The 15,956-nt window shown below is 36.7% G+C and overlaps 1 protein-coding gene across 2 annotated transcripts in view; it reads right to left on the bottom strand.

The window, feature by feature from the left end:
* Positions 1 to 11,275: 11,275 nt before the first annotated feature.
* LOC107692211 (uncharacterized) overlaps positions 11,276 to 15,956 on the bottom strand; it is a 16,572-nt gene continuing 11,891 nt past the window's right edge. For both annotated transcript variants that reach the window (XM_016491174.1, XM_016491175.1), the window contains 5 exons: positions 14,014 to 14,194; positions 13,191 to 13,439; positions 12,143 to 12,314; positions 11,887 to 12,035; positions 11,276 to 11,679 (listed from right to left, as the gene is read on the bottom strand). In XM_016491174.1, the coding sequence (XP_016346660.1) occupies positions 11,501 to 11,679; positions 11,887 to 12,035; positions 12,143 to 12,314; positions 13,191 to 13,439; positions 14,014 to 14,194 (930 nt within the window). In that variant the 3' untranslated portion in view covers positions 11,276 to 11,500. The remainder of the gene's footprint in view (positions 11,680 to 11,886; positions 12,036 to 12,142; positions 12,315 to 13,190; positions 13,440 to 14,013; positions 14,195 to 15,956) is intronic.

Below are 15,956 nucleotides of genomic sequence, written 5' to 3'. Positions count from 1 at the left end.
CCAATGTTGAGCAAAAGTGTAAGGCTTTTCTCCAGTGTGAATTTTTATATGCCTGTCAAGACTTACTTTATAAGTGAAACTTTTTCCACAGTGTTAGCAACAGAAAGGGGTCTCCCCAATGTGGACTTTAAGGTTTCCTTGTTGATAATAACTCTTTTCAGACCGAAGGCAAGTGAAATCACTTCTAGTTTTTCCAGTCTTTTGAGCTTTTTTTCGTGTGAAAAGCTTTTCAGTCTGTGAACACCTAAAATATTTTTTTCCAGCTGTGAAATCATGCAGATTCTCGTATTGATCTTTCTCTTCAATGTCATTGAGTACTTCTTTCTCTTTTTTCAATGCTAGGTCTAAGGTAAAAAAACAAACAAAAGTTATCCCCAGTTTAATGGCACAATACAACAAACATCAAAACATTTAGGTAATGCATCAAAATCAACAACATGTACAGTATGCTTGATCCTGTACCAGAGGTATCCAAACCTGCTCTGAAGGGCCACTGTCCTACTTGTCCCAATACACCTGCCGGAAATTCTCAACTCAGGCCCTTGAAACCCCCTTTCCTTCAGAGTTTAGCTCCAACCCTAATCAAACACACCTGAACATGCTAATCAAGGTCTTCTGTATTATTTGAAAGCTGAAGGCAGAAAGCTCTATTTGAAAGCTCACGTTTGCAGAAAAGGGGACCTTGAGGGCTAGAGTTGAAACACGCTGCTCTTCACAATATTGCTAACTTTCTTTAGGTCATGTCCCAAGAACCTTTAAGCTGGCAGTTAAACCCTTTATTAAAAAAAGAACACCCAGGAGATATAGTTAATTATAGACTTCTCAATTAGGAATGCTAATAATTAATCACTGATCCATTAATGGACAAAAAATAATAATAATCCAAGGAAACTGAAACTGTGGAAATGGTCAAAAACGTTAATGATAGGCACGAGCAAGACATTTAAATTAGATGTTACCTAAGCATCCATATATAAGGTCCTTCAGTATTATCGGCAGTTTTCGCATTGCTCAATGGCTAATTAAATGGCGAATTCGGCAGGCAAAACACCATCATCACTTGGAATCGGGATTTTAGTGAGTGGAATTCGTTTCCCAAATGGACTCACCTCCGATTCATTCAAGTTCGTTAACTTGAACACGTGAATTCACCGCATTTATCATAAGCTGCCTGATTCGGAAGTGACCGAGTTAGCATTACTTCATGCATTGCTACATTATTGAAATGGACTCCACAAGTTGTGACCGACTCAAGAACAAGTTCAGATGATAACTTCATCCCCAGTTGATATCAAGAGATCAAGCATCCACATCACAGCTACTATGTTTCACTCTCTCGAACAAGCTAAGTTCCTTTTAATGCTCTCAGGTTATTGGCAACATGCATGTTGCTATGGTTATCCAATAAATGTAAGCATTATTGACATTAATAAAGATTTTAATGAAAAGTAATCATTTGTTTTAGGTTATATTCAATCATATGTTCAAATTACGGTCATGTTATTCAAATAAATGTTTGCAAAAAAATCGCTATGTTTTGCTAATGTAAAACCATTAACGTTACTGACTGCACGACATTGCCACAACATATTTTTATGTCTGATCAGGGCGATAACCACCATAGACATTGAGGGGGTCTAGTCCCCCCAATAATTAGAAATCGCTAAACCCTTTTCTCAAATATCGCCAATTCGAGAGAGAGAGAGAAAGATAGAGAGAGAGATGAAAGTTGCGTGTATGCGCGGCTGTGCGTTTCTCTTTTTAGAGTGAGTTTACTTCAAAAACAGCGATTATATCCTCTCGTTGCTGGAAAATATAATGTAGCGATTCAGTATTTAAACTGTTATTAATAAAAGTCGTGGGGCAGCGTTGACAAGTTTCTTTGCTCCTGGATGTGTGAGCTGTGCGATCTCCGATATGTATGGGTGTGTGTGTCAGTGTGTCAGTAAGCAGCGCATTAATATAGAACGGTAAGGGTCTAATGCACACCAGTATAGGTGTGTGTACTGTAGGAGCTAGACGACGTATGATGACGTGTAGTAGTGGTGTCCCAATTCTTAGGGGAATATTTTCACCCCTACCCCTTGACACTCTGTTTCAAAGGACAAGGGGAAGGGGTAGGGGTATAAAATATAATTGGGATTCGGCCTTAGTTGGTTAGTTGAGAGTTGGATTGTTATGCGCGCGCACACTCAGCGACCCGAGCGAGAGCAGAGTGCGCCGCTCAACACGTTTCGTTCATGGTTCACAAGAGATAACCTTATTCAGTGTTATGTGAACAGTGGATGCAATTTGTTTTTCCAAGGCAGCAACGGAGTTTCTCAAGCGTGATTGTTTGTTCCCGTCATTTTGGTGACGAATGTTTTATAACAAGGTACATTCTGACACTGGATTTGCACATCGTTTGATACTGAAAGACGGAGCAATCCCAGCGATAAAAGATCCCCGTCATGACTAGGAGCTTTAATCTGCATCAAGTATCTGTGTTTGTTGCCAATCGGCCCGAAAGTGCTCGCCTCTTCAGCTCCACCCACGGCTTGCCTCCAGGAGCTTGGCTATTTTCAGAGAGAATTGTAAAGCTGTATCTTTCTTTTATAAACCTGATTAAACTGAAGATATCTGAGCCACTGAAGGCGCAGAGGATTAATGTTACTTTCATTTTTAAGGAAATGCGCCAATCCCCGATCTGCCTAAATGCGTCTATGTTCGTGCGAATCATTCGTGTGTTTCTACACTATGTTTACTAATCACATAAATGTAATCACATTCAATTTATATAACATTACATATTCAGATTTGTAAGTAATTATAAATATACCTATTATAAACAATATATAAATATTGGTAACACTTTATAATAACGTTCAGTTGTGAGTCAGTAATTAGTTAATGATGAACTAATCATTTACAAAACATGACTATGTGTTCATAAATGATTAATAAGTGATATGTTAATATTTTATATATGTTTTGTAGATTAAGTTATAAATCATTTACAAGTGATTAGATAATGATAGTAAATGGTTAATAAGTTACTACTCAATATATAATTAATCACTTACAGTATAAATAATTGAAATGTCAACACTGTACTATTATCTCACAGCGTTAAAATACTCCATGTGTGTCAGAGAAGACATCTGTCTAACCCTCACCAGTCAGCCCTTACACTGCAGTACACACTACAAAGTGTTCAAAACCTGTTGTGTAAACACATTAAAATAAATCATTTACACAGCTTTCTGCATCCCCTAATCTAAATGTGAAACACTCATCAGTTGTAAATGTGTTACTCATCATTTATAGATTTTCTTACCTGTTACAAATTATCTGTAGGTGTATACAAGGCATTTACAACACTTTCTGCATCCTAAATCTAAAGTGTAAACTATTCATCAGTTGTAAATGTTTTACTCATCATTCGTAGATCTTTCACCCTAGTGTGTACACACACACAACCTGTAACCGGCAGGTTTGTAAAACACTTACAAATCTACGAATGATGAGTAACACATTTACAACTGATGAGTGTTTCACACTTTAGATTAGGGGATGCAGAAAGCTTTGTAAATGATTTATTTTAATGCATTTACACAACAGGTTTTGAATACTTTGTAGTGTGTACTGCAGTGTACGGGCTGACTGGTGAGGGTATAGACCGATGTCTTTCTGACACACATGGAGTATTTTAACGCTGTGCACTTCAGTGGAGGGTAAAACCGGTTCACATTATCACTGGATCCCACACACTCCACACTGAACACAAGTCTGTGCTGATGAGAGAAAACCCACTGGAAACCCATGACTGTAACTCATTTACGTGTTTATTCACTTGACAGCAAATAATTTATTATTCTTTTAAAAAATAGTTTTAGCATAATTGCATTTTTGTGCTTTTTAACAGACCAGCTTACAACTTTAACGAAACATACATGAATTGTATACTGATCATTTACTAATGGTTTAATCATCATTTGTTCAAGTTTAACAAATGTTTATTGAGATACTAGTACAATGTTGACATTTCAATGATTTATGTCATTAATAATATATTAACTAGTAACTTAACTAATAACTATCAACCATTTACTAAGGATCTGCTTGATTATTTCATGATGCTATTTTTTAAGATAACGTATGACAGATGTGTAAATCGTTAGCATATTAATTAATCATTTGTGAACATATAGTCATGTTTTGTAAATGATTAGTTCATCATCATCTAATCACTTGTAAATGATTTATAACTTAATCTACAAAACATAGATAAAAAATATTAACATATAGTCATAGCTTGTCATGCCACATGAGGTGCTTGGAGGGCACACCCCACCTTCAAAACCATATTACAGAGGCAATGGGTGGGATAAAAAAAAAAACACAGCCACCAACCGGACACAGGTATACATCATATATATACTACATACTACTGTATACTACAGTTGCACTACAGACAGTTCAATTTCAGTGTTACCGGTTGTCAGTGATGTGTGTATGTTATGTGTGACAAAGTGGCAAATAAACAAGTTTAGTGTTAAATATGTTAGTCTAAATAACTGCTAAAAATAAATATTTTAACAAAATGTCATGCTTGCATAGATGGGTCATTTTGGACCCATGTGTGTAAACTTGATGTAGTAACACAAAACCTATGGGGAAAAAAAATATATATATATTAATTTGTGGTCATTGTAAAAATATATTTTGAATATTCATGGATCATGGAATTTATAGATTTATAGAATATTAAATGCTGAAATAAACTGATTTCAAAAGATTAAACAAAAAATGCCCAGCGAAGTATGAAATAACATAGGAAATTAATATGGGTCCTTTTTAATAAACTGTGCACGATGGTTGCATGCGCATGCAGCGTGCCAGTGTAGTCGGCTTCATTAACAAATTACTCTTAAGGTAAGAATCTAGTCGTATTGCAGTTTTCTCGATTGTTAATGTAACTGATTTTAGTTGGCACTTTTTTTCCCCAAACCATTCATTCAGTTTTCAAAACAATGACACATTTCTCAAAAAGTTTAACAATGAGTAAGTTAAACATTAAGTAGCAAAACTGATGACACACCAATCAGAATCTCTGCATGCTAACAACAGAGAGAGGAGAGAGCTGAGCCAATCATCGACAGGGGTTTTATACTTACACATACAGTATAATTACAGTACAGTTCCAGTACATTAGATAATGGAAATGTCACTATTCTATATGTACAGTAAACTGTAGCACATGTTGTACACCTTCAAGCGTGTGACTGTCAAATTTTATTTGTAACCATTTTTTTTTTTATGTACACTGCATTTTTGAAGAACTGAGAAATGACTGGCTAGAGTTATAGCTAGTCTTGTGTCAGGAGACTAAGAAACTGCTGTAGTACTGTATACTGTAATGAAATTTGGCCAAATGTGCAGAGGATGCTAAATTTACTTTTAATTTTATTTTTTACTGTACTGTATTTTGGTGCAATGTCAAGTTCATACAATTCTTTGGTATTTGAACTTTTCTAGTGCTTTTCATCTACTGCAAGATTACTTTACAGTAGTAAAATGAAAATGATTTTTTCCCAAAAGTTCATTGTTGAATTATACATCTGTATCTGTAATTTAATTTAAGTATACTGTAATAGACATTGAGCAGCAAAAATAATTCCTGAATCCTAGTAAGAGTTTTTTGTTACAGTGTTATTGATCTCAGTGTTCACTGGGCAGGAAAGTCATCTGTGTATTTGAATTGTAAGCATTTACAGTTTTTAAAAACTGCTTACACACATAATCTTTACTTGCTACACAATTTCTGAAGCTCACACTCAAATAGCAGAAGCACACCAAATCTGCAAAACCATACACTAATTCCCAGCCTTTGACTCAATTTTCAATTTCATAAAACACTTTTTGCAAAACACAACACACAATTCTTTATGTAACACACAAAAATCTAACAGGAATTAATATTATGGCAAAGGTGTTTGCTTTTGAGATGTGTTTGTGATATTTTGAGTGCAGCGCTTCATTTTGCAAGAGATGTGAGGCATTTTGCATTTTTTGTGTGTAAAGTTTTTTAAAAAAGAGGCAAAGTTTTGACAATGCAGTTGAAAAAACCTGTAAGAAAAACTGTAATAACTAGATTGAACAGTTTGAAAGATGGTGTGTCTTAACCCTAAAAAGGGCAAACCCATAAAGAGACATCAGAAAGTTAATTTATTGCTATTTTCCATCTTATTGGGACTCAAATAATGCAATTTCATGATTTTTAATTTTTTTTTCAAAACTTGACTCTTATTTTTAATTGTAATGTTTAATGCCACTTTGGGGGTATAAATTCACTGAAAACAGAACACTTGTTTATCAATGCTTGTTACAACATGGTTGTAATTCCTGAACACTTTGGAATACAGACCTAAGGTTGGTCTCTTTTTAAAGAAGACACATAGCAGATTATTGCTGAAGTTAAAGCATTTCAAAAAAAAAAAAAGTGTAAAAAAGTTATAAAAGTTTAAGTTTACAGTAAAGATAAAGTATAATATACTAATTGTTTTTTATTTTATATAAAATAAATATTTTATAAAATATGTTGAACAGCATGCCAGGGCGAATTGCAGAGGTCTTGAAAAAGAAGGGTCAACGCTGCAAATATTGAGTCTTTGCATAAACTTAATGTAATTGTCAATAAAAGCCTTTGACATTTATGAAATGCTTGTAATTATACTTCAGTATACCATAGTAACATCTGACAAAAATATATAAAACACCGAAGCAACAGTCTTTGTGAAAATGTATATTTGTGTCAAAACTTTTGGCCACGGCTGTAGGTATACGTCGACCTCTGGCGCTTGACTGAAAAACTGGGAAACGCTGTTGTGTGACAGCAATTTAACCTATTACACAAACTCTTATGTTTATCATGAGGTTGAATCCAGTTATTAATCAATTACTTATTGATGCTTTTCTTTCCATCTTGAATAATGTGACGCTTTCATAACGCGTTTATCCAGTATCGTTGTTGCCATAACTGTGATTTAAAGTGCTGTTTCTCTGGCATTTTCAAAGGCACATAAAATATAATACTGTGGATTGTCTTGATACACAGTCTAATGGTTTGACTCTAACGAAATCCAATTTTAAACATATTTTACTGTACCAATTTTTATGGCCTTTATATTTCCTATTTGAGCCAATGCAGATGTATGAAGTTATTTACATTTACATTTAGTGATTTAGCAGACACTTTTATCCAAAGCGACTTACAAATGAGGACAATAGAAGCAATCAAAACCAACAAAAGAGCAATGATATGCAAGTGCTTTAACAAGTCTCAGTTAGCCTAATGCAGCACACGTAGCAAGGTTTTTGTAAAATTATATAATAAATAAAAAGAAAATAGATAGAATAGAAAAAGAATAGAGCAAGCTAGTGTTAGAGGCTTTTTTGTTTTTGTTAATTGTATAATAGAAAGAAACAGATAGAAAACAAAACGATTAGAAAAGCTTGTGTTAGTTTTTTTTTTTTTTAAGAGAACAAGCAGTAAATGAATATAGGCCTAGTGCAAGTCTAAAAAGTTTTTTTTCAAGAATAGAACTAGAGTGCTAGAGTTAGAGGATGAAAATAAATTTCAAGACGAGACCGTCTATAGCGAAGTGATGCTGTTATCTGATTGGCTTGAGTAGACGGTGGGTGTAGGAGTAGTCCACGCATTTGTGAATCGTCAGCGTCTTGACGCTAGAAATGTTTCAAACTGCACAAATGCTTGCAGCGATTCACAAATGCACAGCGACCGACCCACAAATGAATGCCAGGCAAAGTTGTTTGTGACATAAAAATATATTTGTGAATATGTTTTTTATTTGCAAATCTCATTTTATTTTATTTATTTTTTTTGTGAATTTAATTCATGTTTGTGAAACTGTAAGATTTATGTGTGGATGTCATTCTATTTTTTTTTTCTCAATTTGTTTAATTTTTGTTAATCTCTTTACATTTATTTGTGGATCATAATCTATTTATTTGGAATTAAGCAATAATTCTACCCACATACCATTGAGCCATGTGCTTTTTTAAACCATTTTCATAGGTTTCACGTTATATTGTTGGCTCGGAAAATATGTAAATGCGCATGCCCGCCGCAGCTGTATCCCTTCTAGCCTTAACCACAAATCAGACATGAAAGAAGATTAACTTCGGTGGACTTACACTTGAACAAATGGTGTGTTCCGTTGTTGAAATAAAATATATTCATGTTCATTTCGTGCTTTATGTAAATATGAAAAGACTATCGGTTCACATGTTTGATCTGAGGCAATACACTGATCACAGCACATTAAAGAGCCACAAAACGGCATTTATTGTTTGAATTTCTTTAAAAATTACCAAATTTGAAAGCTTAGAGTCCTGAGACCTTGTTTCATATCAGAAGTAACCTGCTCTGTCTTGTCTGTCGGTGTGTTGTCAGTTTTCTCTTTGCTCTGCGATGTATCTTTCACTGCATGAGAAGATGGTGTGTAGTGTGAGACTGTTTATCGGAGATGGCAACAGTAACTAATTGCAGTACCTTAATTGCGAACGGTCAATTAAGTGAAAATTAATGGCAGGTAATATCAAAGACTATAGAATACCCAAGACATGTCACTGGTATAGCTTTGAATGGGAAAAAAAATGCAACGCTCAATATGGCCACTCAATCGCAGGAAACCCCGCCTTCTGAATGAAGGAGCCAATTGCTAATCGGTAAAGTCAGCGAGTCACTGCAGCTGCCGTTAGAAGTCCCGGTGAGGCGTTTCAAAGATGGCCGCCGACATGACTTGCCTTAACGGGACTTTGGTAATATCAAAGGGTGCGTCTCAATCAGCTCCCGAGCTCGTGGATCAGTAGATCGTGTACATGAATTCGGGCACTGGTAAGTTCCCTGACTCACTGCATGTTGGGACAGTGATCACTCAAATTCCTGTGACATGATTACGTACAACGTCAACTGACAACAGTAGAACGTCATCACTGGAATTAATAAACAACAGACAGGACCGATCTCTTTTTGATAGTTATTTTTTATTCTCTTTAAACACATCATTCTGGTACAAGTTCTTACAACATTTCAGCCAAATATTAATTATAAATGTTAATATGATGTGTTCAATTCCTGTCTAGCGATGTGTGTTTATGTTGAAATATACTAAAAAACAGTTTGTCTTTTCAAATCTTCTATCACGAGTCATTATATTTATCGAGTTGGCTCATGTGGTTTATGTTTTGCGCTTCAGAAATGTGACGTTAGTTCCGGTAAACATAATCGTGTTGCATTGTGGTCTGTGGAGTGGCCTGAAGTGTGCATATGAAGCAGACTCGCTCCCTCTGTCAAAATTGAGAGGTCGAGGGTATGTCCATGTAAACTTCCCTCGTCCAGTTGACGAAGTGGAACGCACTTCAAAATGGCGGCGGGGATTCCCCAGAGGGGAAGTGCTTAGGGAAGCTCGCGAGTGCGCGTCTAAAAGTGGAGTGGAACGCAGCCCCAGTGCACTGGAAGGATTTCGCGATTGAGACAACCCTTAAAATGGCCGACTCCCTGATCAGTGCCCTTATTACTGAACAAGGGAGCTGATTGAGACACACCCAAAGTCTCTTTAAGACAAGTCATGTCACTCGGCGGCCATCTTTGAAATGCCTCTCGGGCATGCAAGTGCAGCTCCTGTCTATTTGTATGGGGAAACATCAAATTCTCCAAAACAACAAGTAGATAGAATAGAAAAAATAGAAAGCTAGTGTTTGTTTGTTTGTTTTTTTAATAAAAAAATTTAAAAAAGATAAATATAGATAAAGTTGAATTAAAATAGAATAGAAAGTGTTAGAGCATGGTTTGCGCGTGGTAGAAATAGTAGGGATATGGAAACACATAGTAAGAATTGGTTATAAAAACTGAAAACAGAAGGGAAACAAGTAGTAGGAAAGTGAATGATTTAAAAGCGATACTTATGTGCCTTGTCTGTGTCCCTGCTCGGTGGAGTCGAACGGTAGAGTCAATGGTCTTTACACTCTTCGGTCTTCACACGAGGAGAGCTTCACACGAAGGCTGCCGCGACCGCTGCCGCGGTATACTAAGCTTTTTATATTCGTCTAACAAAACTCAAATTGAATTCAGCTGGACACACTTTCCTGTTTATCACAACAAATGGCCAAGCAAAGTGCACGACACTGACAAGGTACGCGATACATTACGAGACCAAACGCGATTTCAGCACGTCTCCACACAGTAAACAAAACAAGCGTTTCCCAACGACAACTGCACTAAACACTGAGACAAGAAATAAATACACTTACAAGCTGCTTTACAACTTCTGCTGATTGACTGCTTCTCCCAAAGTGTATTTCTTTACACTGTTTTGCTGGCGCTTGAACACACTTTCCTGTTTATCACAACAAATGGCCAAGCAAAGCGCATGACACTGACAAGGTACGCAATACAGTACGAGACCAAATGCGATTTCGTTTCGATTAGTGTTCACTAAGCTTACGATTAAATTTAATATTTGAAATCACCAAAGATATCTGACAACAACTGTGTCATAAATGTTGTTTCTTTAGCTCAAATAGCGTTATAAAAAGCTTATTTTTCAGGCTAGATTAGCCAGTGCGCATGCGCAGTCCTAAGCACACGTCTCAGAACGATGACTGTTTCTATAGCAACTGGGACTTCTAACGGCAGCTGCAGTGATGCGCCGATTAGCCATTGGCTCTTTCATTCAGAAGGTGGGACTTCCTGCGATTGAGCGGCCATATTGAGCGTTGCATTTTTCTGATTCTGTGATGGTTTTATTAGGGGGGTTTCAGTAGGGGCATAAACCTATATCAGTATAAGCCTATACCCCCCGCCACTTGTGCCCCCTCGAAAATAATGAGTGCACGATGCACCCGACACTACAATACAAAATTATTTGTCAAATAAATGAAACATGTATGCTCCAGAATGTATGGTGGATCATCCTGGCCTAGGCTAGAACCTGTTTGTTTAAATGTATTCTCCCTTCAGAATGCATTAAACATCTATAGGGCAGACTATGGGTCTTTAGATCTAAGGGGAATAGAAGCATAAGTTGTGTTTTATTGCATTTGAGTAATCAGTTTTTATTGTAACAAATGACTGAGGAGCAAAGCATAAAGTACTGTTCCATTTGGGTAACTGTTCATCTTAGGTGTAACTTTTTTAAAGTCTCATACCAACATAACATTTAATGTAGCATAGCAAGTACAGAAAGGACACAACTGTTTGTACAAACATTTATTGTCTGAAAGATTTTTGTACTGAATACCACAGAGGTTTTTAAGCAGTTTTTCTATAGAACAGCAGGCACAGCAAAACTGATTGTCTATAGACAAACAGCAAATGAATACAAAAATAAATGTAATAATTATACTGAATTACATTCTTTTTAAACAAATAAACTTGTTTGGGTGGTGCAAGGAATAAGGGCAGAGTTCCCTGATGCTCAGGGAAGGTATGTAGGCTTCAGACCTGCCCTTGATTGAACCTAGACACGTAACTGGCTATCACTTCCAGTTTGTCTGGTTTCTCAAACTGGGATGCGAGATCCTCAGGTGTGGAGATCTTCAGGACCTCATCCACATATGGGGCTGGGTCCATAACAACTTTCTCAAAGATGAGGTCCATCAGGTTGTCCACGTAGTCTGTAAAAAATATATTTTAAATAGTTTTAATAATGACTCTGAAGCAGTGTTGCACATTTGTCACTTATTGGTATTTATATTATTTTTAACAGGTTTCTTTTTTACAAAAGCAATTTAATACAACAGTTATTTATGTTCTGCTTGTGATATAATGTCTGTATCTACAATGTTTATTTTGAATTTTAAATAAAAGCTTGTTAAACTCACGAAAAGTTGAATCTGCTTTCACTGGCTTTGCAGTGCATTGTCCTTTCTTGCTCTTTGGAAGATTGATCTTATATAGTGGCTCACCAGCTGCTGTCGTGGCTTGGGGACGCCCAGCATTCTCATTAAAATGTAGGGCTGCCAGGTAGAGTCTTTAGAGGAAAAATAATGGTTAAACATTTGTTAGGTCGTACGTGTGTTATTGTGTGTGTTTTGACATATGTAAACATTCCAAATTAATACTACTGTACCGAGTTACCTGCATAACATTCCAAGAAAAGCAAAGACAACGTTCTTGGGAGCTAAACGCCGAATTACGCTGTGAAACGCCTCCAGTGACGAGGTCTGATGGTGAGGGCTCAGCTTCTCAACATCCTTCAGAATCCTCTTGTTTGTGAGCACCTTCTCTAGTCTACAGAATACAGGTGTCCCTGGTGGGAAAAGGCGAAATTATCAAACTATGGTACAGTTTTACTAAAAGCTTGCGCCAGCGCAAACCGTCTAATAGTACTGTCATGTTATACTAAAGACGCGCAGTGACGAATTAGCACTGAAAAGGCATGGACAGTTATTTTTGCACCTGACCTTATTGAATATGCATTTGTAGGAGTTTCAGTTGCAAAATGTATGGGAAGAGAGTATTCAAATTAATCACACAATGAGATTTACTAACGTTTGTGCAAATCAAATTACTGGTATTTGTGCCATTATTTAACGCCCAAAAAAGCAGGTCTACAATTTGCAGCCATTTTAATTGCAAAATAATTTTTACAGAGAACAGAGAGCACGAGTAGAAGGGAGAGGATTTTTTCCACACCTATTAATTTATTTGGAATGCAAGAAGAACACATTGTCCGAACATATTGTTTGCCAAGCCATGTTACTTTTAATTTGCTTCAGGAAATAAAAGACGACTTTGAACCTGAAGTCACGCAATACCAGGTCTATCAAACCTTCATTTTTTGGCCTCCGGTTCTTTTCAACGTACTGTGGCTTCTTTATTTCTTTATTCTTTATTTACAACTACACTAATTTGTGCTGTGCTTGGTATATTGCGTTGGTCGATATGTAAATGAGATGTTGCGTCTGTGTTCTTTAATGTGCGCCTTGTTAGTAAATCACCCACAAAAGTTTTGGAATTGCACTCACGCTAATTTGCATTGTTTAGTAAAATTGGCCCTATATATTTAAAAGACTAAAAAAATTAATTGCAAAAAATATATATATATATTTTTTTTTTTTACATGGAAAAGGGCATGTCTGTCATATGCACATAGACACATGATTTACAAATAGGGTGAACGCACCAGCTCTCAACCATTTGCTCTTGTCCCTTGAAGTGCGTTGCCAATGCAAACACCGTGGGAAAACAAGATCTTCATGTGTGTGTATGTCTTGGACATGATTAAGTATTGAAGTCCACTTTGCCACTCGCTCTTGCCCCGAGGAAGAAGAAGCTGCTGTCCAATATATATGGTTTTTTATACTGCGAAGCCACTTCCGCAGTTTCTCACATTCTTTGCTCTGTGAAATCTTCAGCAGTTTCTTGGACAGTCCTAATAATGAAAGTGAAAAAAAAGTGAAAGTGACGTGACATGTGGCCAAGTGATGGTGACCCATACTCGGAATTAGTGCTCTGCATTTAACCCATCCAAAGTGCACACACACAGCAGTGAACACACACACACCGTGAACACACACCCGGAGCAGTGGGCAGCCATTTATGCTGCGGCGCCCAGGGAGCAGTTGGGGGTTCGGTGCCTTGCTCAAGGGCACCTCAGTCGTAGTATTGAAGGTGGAAGAGAGTGCTGTACATTCACTCCCCCCACCTACAATCCCTGCCGGTACGAGACTCGAACCCACAACCTTTGGGTTACGAGTCCGACTCTCTAACCATTAGGCCACGACTTCCCCCTAATAATACAAACAAACAAACAAACAAACAAACAAACTGTATTCTAGACATGCACAGACATACATTATGTATTTAATTCAAAATAATATAAAAGGGACATTCATGGCCAAAGTTATGAATTCAATTCGTAATGTTTGATTCTTAACATTTTTCTGCTTTGTTGATAGAATAACCGGTGTGTGATACTAAGTGAAGCTCCACACAGGAGCTAATACCTTTTTCTATGTGCCACACATCGTAGTACTGTGTGATGTTAGTCTCCCGCAGGAATTTCTGTACTTGAGGGTGTCGGTCTGTGACAATACTGTCGAAAGTCACACCGTGTGCCCTCAAGACATCAAGGCTCCTCTTCAGACCCTCTTTCTCCATATAGTTGCTCCCTCCATCTTCATTACTCTGATTATAAAAAAGGGCAGATATGAACATGGTTGACAATTCCTGTTAGCTCAGGACTAGACATTAAAAAAAGATGGCGGCTATTTACACGAAGTGAAAGTGAAAATTTTATAAGTGAAAATAGCATATTTTCTTAGCGATAGAGTCTATTTACACTGTTAAAAAAGCAGGATTTTCTACTATTTATACTACTTATAGACCAATTATAGGTTTGTAAACATTCAGGATGCACGCGCATCATGGTTGCAGAAAACCCGGGAGAGATAGCCTTTACGGCTAGAGAATTTCACGGATAGGGTACAAAATAGTTAGGTTTAAAAAGATTATAAATTATATTGCTTGGATGTCATTTTCAAAATGTTCTCCGCATATTACAAGAGCCTGTCACCCAGCGATAAGCACTGTTATTCAACGAAATTGACGTTAGAGAGTGGGATCAGTGTTGCCAGATTGGAAATGTCCAAGTATCGTACCAGAAGCTCAACATCATCAAATCTGGAAGAAAACTACGTACATGAGTCAAACGTACAGAATACAGCTATTTATCTAGACCAACAACTTTTTGACACAACCTGCAAATTACCACAATAGATAAAAAACTAGATAAATAACTCCACCTGTGAGTCTCTGTCATCGGAAGCCTGCGTGTTGCCAGATGTTGAGGGGGTTCTTGCCGCCATGGACCGCAAGATAGCGCTCGCTGGCTTAAAAGCAGGGTACCCTCCTGAATTCTTAACACACTCTGAGGTGTGCACGAGCACATTTATAGTGTCTGTAATGAGCCGATTTCGTGGATGAGTACAGAAACCCTATGATTACAACTACCATCATTTGAAGAGTCACAAAATTCTGAAATTATCGTACATTATGGGATTTTTTAAATTACTGATCGTACATCGTACAGAGGTCAAAATTATCATACAAATACGATAATTATCGTACGTCTGGCAACACTGAGTGGGATAGTCTTACAGATCTGAAACAGGGATGACGGATTTTGTGGGTGGAGCCTATTTGGAGGCAGATAATTACGGTTTTCAAGTTGCAGTCTGTGGAGCCATGGAATAAAAGAATAAAAAAAAGGTAAATTTGATTTTATATTTCAAAATTCTGACTTTATTCTCGCAATTCCGAGATTATACCTCACGATTCTAAGGAAAAACAACTCGTAATTCTCTCTTTTCCCCTCGGCTCTTCTGGCTTTTTTCCCTCAGATTTGACAAACTCACTATTTTTGAGTTAAGTCGAGTTATAAAGTCCGAATTAAGAGATATAAACTTGCATTTGCGAGAAAAAAGTCAGAATTGTGAGATAAAATAAATGTTATGTAAAAATGTTAATAGTAAGGTTTAAATAATATTTCTAATAGTAAGGTTTAAATAATATTTCATGCTGTAACTGTAGGGCTAATACAATACGTCCCCTATGAACAGCATATGTGAATATTACGCCATTTGACGCTAAACGCAGACGTTTAAATGGACATACTATGGATGAAAACTGTTAGGATTACTCTACTGTTAAAGCATAAATTCGATTTAAACAATAGGTCTACTATTGTTTAAATCGAATTTATGCTTTAAAAGTAGAGTAATCCTAACAGTTTTCATCCATAGTATGTCCATTTAAACGTCTGCGTTTAGCTTCAAATGGCGTCTTTGACGACAGTATTCTATAAAAATTATTTGCATTCCGATCTTGACATCAAAAGGCACAAAAATATTTTTTTCTTTTATTCCATGGATTTTACCCATTTACTTCC

The sequence above is a fragment of the Sinocyclocheilus anshuiensis genome, unplaced genomic scaffold (genome assembly GCF_001515605.1).
Source record: "Sinocyclocheilus anshuiensis isolate Anshui unplaced genomic scaffold, SAMN03320099.WGS_v1.1 scaffold903, whole genome shotgun sequence".
In the NCBI taxonomy this organism is placed as follows: Eukaryota; Metazoa; Chordata; class Actinopteri; order Cypriniformes; family Cyprinidae; genus Sinocyclocheilus; species Sinocyclocheilus anshuiensis.
The sequence above is the reverse complement of the archived record's forward strand: the minus strand, read 5'-3'. Positions and strand labels throughout refer to the sequence as shown.